The sequence below is a fragment of the Tupaia chinensis genome, unplaced genomic scaffold (assembly GCF_000334495.1).
Source record: "Tupaia chinensis unplaced genomic scaffold, TupChi_1.0 Scaffold000077_1, whole genome shotgun sequence".
Taxonomy (NCBI): Eukaryota; Metazoa; Chordata; class Mammalia; order Scandentia; family Tupaiidae; genus Tupaia; species Tupaia belangeri.
The window spans coordinates 3,637,672-3,646,384 of NW_006159538.1; the positions used below are offsets into that span (position 1 = coordinate 3,637,672).

At 49.3% G+C, this 8,713-nt stretch overlaps 1 protein-coding gene across 3 annotated transcripts; it reads left to right on the forward strand.

The window, feature by feature from the left end:
* The first annotated feature begins 207 nt into the window (after nt 1–207).
* On the forward strand, nt 208–5,753 carry LOC102471905 (calcitonin gene-related peptide 2). 3 transcript variants are annotated; one of them, XM_027768662.1, is made up of 5 exons: nt 221–369; nt 1,400–1,494; nt 2,511–2,654; nt 4,616–4,800; nt 5,605–5,753. In XM_027768662.1, the coding sequence occupies exons 2-4, from the start codon at nt 1,409–1,411 to the stop codon at nt 4,773–4,775; spliced, it is 390 nt and encodes a 129-aa protein (XP_027624463.1). In that variant the 5' UTR covers nt 221–369; nt 1,400–1,408; the 3' UTR covers nt 4,776–4,800; nt 5,605–5,753. The 3 variants fall into 3 exon arrangements, with proteins under 3 accessions (XP_027624467.1, XP_027624463.1, XP_006142590.1); XM_027768666.1 differs by lacking the exons at nt 4,616–4,800; nt 5,605–5,753 and adding an exon at nt 4,049–4,604 and having other exon boundaries at nt 208–369; XM_006142528.3 differs by lacking the exons at nt 4,616–4,800; nt 5,605–5,753 and adding an exon at nt 3,518–4,034 and having other exon boundaries at nt 247–369.
* Nucleotides 5,754–8,713: the final 2,960 nt, after the last annotated feature.

Here is an 8,713-nt window from a genome sequence, read left to right on the forward strand (position 1 = left end):
AGCGGAGCTGAAAAGGTGAAATCTGCGGTGAAGTAAACTGTCCCCAAAGTCCTGCTCGCTTAACGGGCTTCCTCGTGGCCCCCACCCCCTCCATCAATGACCTCAATGCAAATACAACTGGGGCCCTCCTGCGGGTTGGATGCTCTAGGTTCTGGAAGCACGGAGGTGACGCAATCAGGCCGGGGCACAGGACCCCTCCGCCCATTGGTTGCCCGGAGCTCCGGGACCCCTCCCGACCCAGCGCGGCGGGAATAAGAGCAGCGCTGGCGCTGGGAAGCCTCGGAGTCACTGCCCAGCCCAAGCGCGCCGTGGCCCTCGCTGGACGCCGCCGCCCCCCCGCCGCCTCTGTTCCCAGCCACCGGCCGCCAGGTGAGCCTTGGGTTTCTGCTCGGGGATGTCATTCTGTTTCTCTCTTCGTCTCCTCCCCTCCTTCTCTCTCCTTTCGTCTGTCTCTCAGTTTATCTCCCGTTCACTCTCAGTGTCTCTGTCTCTTCGTCAGACAGTCTCTGTCTGCCATTGATCCCAGGCTCCTGCCCCAGGAAGGATTAGCCACTCTCGGCGCGGCTCCGGGACGTGGTTTTGCTCGCTCGGGCTGCACACACGCCCAGGTGATCTCGGACACTAGGGCTTCCCACGGCAGGACGCAGGAGCGGCTTCCCAAGAGGTGCAGTCAGGGACCATTTCTGATGCCTAGTGGTTCCCGGGAAATGAGGTCAGAACCTGGGCCAGTGCGAATGGCTGGCAAGACCGGAGCAACGACTGAAGGGCCGGTAGCCCTAAAACACAAGCCCCAGTCGCCCGTCGGCTGCGGGAGCGCAGAGAGAAGACCTGGGTCCCAATTTAACACTTTCTTGAGCTTGGTTCTTGCACGGAATTGAGTTGCCAGAGGGTGGAGCCCTGAGCACTAGAATCTGCTTCTCCAATTCTCAGATTCCAGCTGTAAACTATTCCCCAGCTTCCTACCGCTCCCCTACACATTCCTGCCAGGAGTGTGCCAAAGCCCTCCCCCACCCCCAATCACCATCGCTGTTGTCACCACCGTGCACAGGAGGACAGCTCTAGGTTTCCTTATGGGAGCAGTTACTGTGACAGGAGCTCTGAGGGTGCCCTCCACAGAGATCTGGCCAACAGGTGTAAACGGGAGGACTGGGGGAGAGGAAAGGGTGTGGAGGGAGCTTGGGGGAAGAAAGGTGATTTGGACTGAAACCCCTGTATCCAGATATCAGCTAGGACAGCCTTCCAGCTTTGCCAGACGGTGCATGATAAAGGCTCCCTGGGCCTTCCGACAGTCTGAAGCCAGAAAGAGAAGTAGAGACAGGACCAAAGCAGGATGGGACCCAGGTCTGTGGACATAGAACTTTGAACTGGTGCAGGCAGTGACGTCATTCTTCCCCTGCAGAGAGGCATCATGGGCTTCCGGAAGTTCTCTCCCTTGCTGGCTCTCAGCATCTTGGTCCTGTTCCATGCAGGCAGCCTCCAGGCAGCGCCATTCAGGTGAGACTGAAGCCAGGAGCGTACTCTCCTCTCACTGCCCTGGAATCAAAAGGTCCTGTGCCTTTAAAGTGCACTGTGCTTAGTGTTTTACAAAGCAGTTGGTGGCAGGGGGTGATAAACCAGCATGTATACATGCATATAAGTTTATTATAAACTTTTTCTGATAAAAAGATGTGTAGCGCACATTTTGCAAACAGTAAGAAGAGATACAATATTATTTATTATAAATTACATAATTGCATATAGCCTATTGACTGACAAAATGCTTTCACTGTACCTTACCAAACTTTTGTATCTGTCGCCGGGCTATTGTTCCAATTCAGCCATGATTTGAGAAATGCATTGCATCCTAATCTGCTATCCAGTTTGCCAATACACTTGTTATTATTGCTTACATATGATCTGCTAGTCCACATATGAATATTAATTAACTGAAACCTTTTTCAGATTTAGCACTATTTGCAGATCTCATCTTTTTATTTATTTTTTTATTTGCTAATTAACACACTAATTTGTGTGTGAGTTTGGGGAGAGAGGGAGAGAGAAGAAAAGAGATAAAGCACCTTCCAACAGAATGGTCACAGCACAATCCCTTCTCATGGCTCTTTTCTTTCGGGATTTTGGACATTCACCCCACCATGTTTCTCAAGCCACCAGATCTGGGACTCGAACCATGAAGTCTGCCATGTGAGACCCAGTCACCACCATACCACAGGCTGGTCCACCATTTAATTTTTAACAATGGCTGCATTTAATGTTCAGCTCACAAAATTCCTGAAAATGTAACCATTGACCTGAATGAACTGGTTCCAGCACACTATTGCTTGGAGGCCATATTAGTGTCTGGCTCCTAGTGAATCAGCATCCTCAGAACACTGGCCACCTGCCCTGTCCACTGGGAGCCAGAGTGGCTACATCCCCAGGGGAAGAAGAGGGACCAGGAAGCCTGGCTACTTCTCCTGGGGAGGGGGTAGGCAGGGCTCAGAGCCTGCACTGGGTTTGCTTTCCCTCCACAGGTCTGCCTTGGAGAGCAGCCCAGACCTCTCCACACTCAGTGAGGAGGAAGCGCGCCTCCTGCTGGCTGCCCTGGTGCAGGACTACATGCAGATGAAGGCCAGTGAGCTGGAGCTGGAGCAGGAGCAGGAGCCAGAGGGCTCCAGGTAAAGCCCCACCCTGCCCAGCAAGCCCCCTCTCCCCCCAGGCATGCCCAGGAAGGCGATCCCAAGAGGTAAGAAGGAACACAGTGGCCAGCCTGGGGTCATTCCCCAGGACCCGGGCCCAGGTGTCCTCAGGCTCCACCGAGGACAGAGGTCAGCTGGGGAGACTGTGATTAGGTCCCATTTGAAAAGATCCACTTCTGAGAGCAGTTAGGGACGGTGTGGGAGCACGCACTGTGGGGCCTGGTCTTGCAGTCCTGAGGAGCCTCCAGCACTGGCTGAGTTAGGACTGGTAAGTACGAAGCTGGGTCAGGAGGGGACCCGGTCTAACTCAGGAAGTTCGAGAAATTTCACCAGTTCCGTTGTCCTTCCCTCCTGTGAGGTTCCGTGGTTTCACATGTGCGAGGTGAAGGTGAGGGCCTTGCAGGGGTGTGTCAGCTACAGCCCTGGTCTGAGGTCCACCTGGGCCTTTAGATGGGCAGCATCTGTGTGATGTGCGTGGCAACACAGGCCCAGGAACAGCACCCTTCCCTGCCCACCTCCCTGTGCACCCTGAGCCTGGACAGAGACCCTGCACTGCCTGGGCAGAGGCTCATGTTGCACCTGTGTCTGCCCTGAAGAGCCCTCTGCAGAGCATGGGGACTGAACAGCATGTGGAATGCAGGAGAGGCCGCCCTTCCCTCTGCAGCCCTTCCCCACACTTCCCTGGCCCCCTGCACCCCTGAGCTCTCCTAACATGTGGGCTCTCCTCCTGCCTGCTCCTCCTGCCTCACAGGAAAAGCACCCTTGCTGCCCCACCTTCTGCATGACTGTCACAGGGGCAGCCCCTGGTGCATGGGACTGTGTGGCATGTCTTTTCCCTGCAGCCTGGACAGCCCCCGACCTAAGCGCTGCGGTAATCTGAGTACCTGCATGCTGGGCACGTACACCCAGGACCTCAACAAGTTTCACACATTCCCCCAAACTGCAATTGGGGTTGGAGCACCTGGCAAGAAAAGAGATATGGGCAGCGCCTTGGAGAGAGACCACCACCTTCATGTTGGCATGCCCCGGGATGCCCATTAAACTCCTCTCTCTCTCCTTTCTAATTCCCTTTCTTGCTTCCTTTCAATTACTTGATGCATGTGGCTCCTCTCTGGTTGCTCTTTGGGTTGGTATTGGTGACTTTCCCTTGTGACAGAGGATGTCTGGAACCTCAGATGGGAAAAGAGACAGCTGGACTCACAGGAGGAAGAGGACTGCCTGGGAAGAGATCAGAGTGAGGGCAGCCCTCTGCATTCCAACTTCAAGGCAGAGCATCTCAGTCTGCTTCTCAGTGTCCTGATCATTTGGAGAATAAAACTATTTTTCTAAAAAGACCTGCACTGTGGTGGTCATTGCTCTGGTCCACATTTCAGGCTTCATGGTGTCCAGGACCCATGCTCAGCCTTAGCCCAGAGTAGCTGGAGACAGAACATGGTAGGTGGTCCCCAGGACAGAGCTGACACAGCAACAACAGGTATGTTAAGGAGGAGGTGAACCCCTCTGGGACTAGAAGCTGCAAACTGTTCCTCTTCCAGGTAAGACTGGAATTTTGCTTTCCTAATAAGGGTATTTGGCGCCTGTGACTGGGGTATGGATTCTAATCAGTCCTTGGGGACGGGGTCCTGTACGCCTTTGCTGGTCTCCAGTCTGTTTATACAGGAAAGGTTGGCTGTTACAGCTCTGTGTTTCATGGCCAGTCACCGCACCTCTGGGTTTCATGAGACCCCTGGGAATGTCTGTGGGGAGTGATCATGGCATTTTCCCTAATGGCTTTGTGATTTTCTGCTCTGATAATTGTGTTTAGGAGAGACACTTAAGGTTAATTGGTGCCCCTGACAGCAGCAACTTTACCAGATGTCCCTTGTGGCAGGTCCTCCCTGCCCCCACCTCCCCAGCCTCTCACTGACAGGCCTTCTCTTCCTTCTCCATCCTGCCATCAGCGTCACTGCCCAGAAGAGGTCCTGCAACACTGCCACTTGTGTGACCCACCGGCTGGCAGGCTTGCTGAGCAGATCGGGGGGTGTGGTGAAGAGCAACTTCGTGCCCACCGACGTGGGCTCCAATGCCTTTGGCAGGCGCCGCAGAGACCTTCAGGCCTGAGCAGCTAAATGACTCCAAGAGGAAGGTTTGCACTGCCGGGTGGGAGGATAACCAGACATTGCAGGGGCATACTCCACACTTTCCCAGGGCCCATACGGTTGAGAACAATCCGTGAAGAAAGTACCCACACCAGTGTCTGGACCAAGGACACTGAGTTCCAATAGCTAACAACTAGAATTTGGGTTCAGCTCTCTGTTATTCCAGTCTCTCCTCATAACACTGAGATCCTGAGGCCAGGAAGTATAGACCCCCGTTTACACAAAACACGGTTCCTTGCTGTTATAATTGTGATTATTCTAGCATTTGAATTTGAAAGGTAATGGCACTGTCCTTTTGAAGTATACGCTACAGTGTCAGGTACCTCTGAATAAGAGCATAGCCCTGGGTTCAATCACTTTTTCTACCTTCAACTCTTGGTCTGACCATGGATCAGTCACGTAACTCTTTCCAAGCCTCAGTTTCCCCATCTACAAACTGAGCTCTACAATAGTAACCACCTCCTGGCATTAGTATAAAGAGCAAATGAAATCACAGAAGTCAAGACCTGATAATAATTCCTGGCAATTAGTAAGTAACTACATTCTAGTTATTATCTCCCCCCTGCCCCCCCCCAGGCCACACATTTCCCTGTGTAATGAAAGCAAGTTATAGGAAAGACTCCATGGAAGATACACATATTTATATTCTTCTTGATACCCAAAACCACCTTCTTTGTTTGAGAGGATCTGAGGCTAAATGCAGAATAAGTTCATTGCAGTGACCGATTGTGCGTTTTTATATTTGATTCTGTATCCAATAAATATGATAGCATGTCTCGTTGGCTTATCAGGTGGCAAATCTGGGCCCTGTCAGCCATCCTGTTGATGTTGGCAGCTCTGCTAAACCTCAGGGGGACATGAAATCACTGCCTCTTGGATGTCTGGGGACACATGGAAATGCTGTGCCTTGCTGGAACTATTTATTTAAAGAAATGTCAATGTTGTCATTTGTGAACTTCATCAAAATTAAAAATGTATTTTCGATACCCTTAAATGGAATCTCAGCTGCTATTTATGTCATTTTCCCCAAGAGAGCTTAGAGAGTTTATGAGCAAGTCTGGGGACCAGGCTGACTCACTTGAGGCACAGGCAATATGCTTGGGATGCAGCCTTAGGGCCTTGTATGTTTTCGGTTTCGAGTGAAATGTCCATCATTGGAATTAGAGCCCTGCTGGTGTCACAGAAGACAATCCACGTTTATTTTCAGTGGGCGCAGTGGTCTCCAATCCCAGAGATTACACATGGGCTTCTTGACTCAGGTTTGCCCTGACCCATCCCTTCCTTTCCTCTCCATAAGTGTCCCTTCATGTTCCCCTTAGCCTGCGAAGTCCTTTGGAAGCAATGGCTCAGCATTTGAAGGGGAGGTCACAGACTGGCCAACCTAAATGGTCATGGGTGCCTCCAGTACAACCTTTTCCTCTGTGAGATGCAGAGAAGTATCTTGTTCAAGGGTCTACAATGAGCTTAACAGAGACATTCACGTGTCACGAGTACTTGTTCGCTGCTTATGCCATACAATAGACACCATTCTAGGCACTGGGAACAGAGCACCAAACAAAACAGACAAAAGCCCTGCTTACATTCTTGTTGGGAGAGTTGTACTGAAACATGCTGCAGAACTATGAACAGGCAGTTAGAGGGATCTGGTGTGCTGTTCAAGGCAGGAATTTCCTAGCAGCAATTTCCCTGAACCCATGGACCCGATTCTGAAAAGACTGATGTCCTTATAAGAAGAGGAAGAGACGTGATAGACTTCTCTCTCACCTCTCTCACTCTCCACACTCGTGGAGAAGAGGCTGGGTGAGGAGAAGCTGCTGAATGTAACTCCCAAGGGACTGGGGATCAGTTTTACTGGTGGACACTCAGATAATTAGGGTTACTTAGTTAGCTGGAAAAGTCAACCCCTTCCACTAACTCTATTTTCTCATGAGCACATCCAACTATGCCCCTTACCCCCTTCTGCCTGTGCCAACACAGTAGCCCACCCCTCTGTCCCTATAAAAGGTAGGTCAGGCCATGGCTCTCTAATGCTGGAAACAGTCAACTCCCATGTCACTGAGTAAACACTGGAGGCATTGAGATGGCTTATGAGGTCCACGTTGATCGCCCTTTCTCCTCTCACCCCATCCCCATTACTACCTGGCCTCACCTCATACTCTCCCACTACTCTTACTCTCCTTGGCCATCTTACTATTCTTCAACTTCTGTCTCTCCGCACTTGATCACCTCGTCTTTGCACTTGCTGGTACCTCCGTGCGGATACCCTTACCCCATGGCTCGCACGTCCTCCTGATCTTTACACCAACGTCACCTACCCTAACCCACACTAACACTCTAGACTTCTATGCTTTGTTTTTTCTTTTTCTTATTATTGTTTATTCTACCATGCAAGTTTTTTTTTTTTGCTTTTTTTTTTTTTTTTTTTAATTCATGGTAGACAATACATGAGAGAGTAAGACAGAGAATATGAAAAAGAGAGAAGCACCCTCAACAGGGTCTTGCCACCCCACCCCAGCCCTCCAGCTCATCAGGATCTTGGATGCCCATGCAGATGCCTAATGTATTTGCAGGTCAACCTGGGGATCCAAACCCACATTGGCCATGTGGTTTTCAGCTCTACAGTCCAGTGCACTATGGACTGCACCACCTAGGCTGGTCCCTATACAAGTGTATTTTGCGTATTTATTTTTATATTGTTTGTACCCCCTTCCCTACCATAAATAAAGTTTATATGTGCAGGGATTTGGCTAGTTTGTTTATTGCTGGACCCTCAGTACATAGAACAGTGTACCTGGAAAAAGGTAGCAGCTGATAATTTATTGAAAGGATGAGTAAATGAATGAAGTTAAATCTTTTTTATGTCTGTGATCAACTCTCAGGGTCCCTCTCAGCTAGATTTTCTTTAGTCTAAATTGCCCAAGGACCTTAATCCTTAGGCAGTTATATCACCTGAATAGTGAATCTCTCAACAGTCTAGAGACTTCAGTGGTCGCCAATTTGTCAACAACTGTCCTTCCTCAAAGCCTTCACATAGTCTAGTTCTTCAGGTTGCACCCACCTCTAACCCCACCATTCTTCTCCACATGATTAATTTAACTAGCTTTTCTTCTTCTCACATGCTCAAACATTCTTTCTCAGTGTGATACCAGGAAGGCAGTTCAAATCAGTAGGGGAAATGGCAGGAAGATTAAGGTTAAATAAGATAAAAAAGATAGGGCACTACTCTGATTAGACTGGTGTCCTTATAAGCAGAGGAAGAGACATGACAAAGCTCTCTCACTCTCCACACTCATACAGAGAAGAGGCCAGGTGAGGACACAGTGAGAAGGTGGCCATCTGCAAGCCAGGAAAAGAGGTCTCACCAAAGATCAACCCTAATGGCATCTTGAATTTGGACTTCCAGCTTCCAAAACTTTGAGAAAATACATTTCTATTATTTAAGTCACTCAATCTGTTTGAGCAGACTCAAACAAAAGGCATTAGAGAACAGAATTATTTTTGCTACCAGAGCTTGTTTTCACTCTTACTGAAATTTCGGGCTCTAGGCCAATTTGCTGAGTGGCAGTTTGTCAAATTTACTTGGTTCTCTTTATTAATTCATTTTGATAACCATTTTGATTTTACCTTCTAAAATCATCTTCAGGAATGATCATTTTGTTATTGCTTCAGCCTCCTGCTGCTCATACTGGATAATGTATACATTAGATAAATTAATTGTGGCTTATTCATTTAATGGATGTGTGTGTGTGTGTGTGTGTGTGTGTGTGTGTGCATGTGTATAATACAGTACACAGCATGGAACAGAAATATATGTATCAACTTTGGATAGATCTCATACACGATGTTGAGTACAAAATAAAGTGAATTGCAAAGAATATATACCCAATGATGCCATTTGTC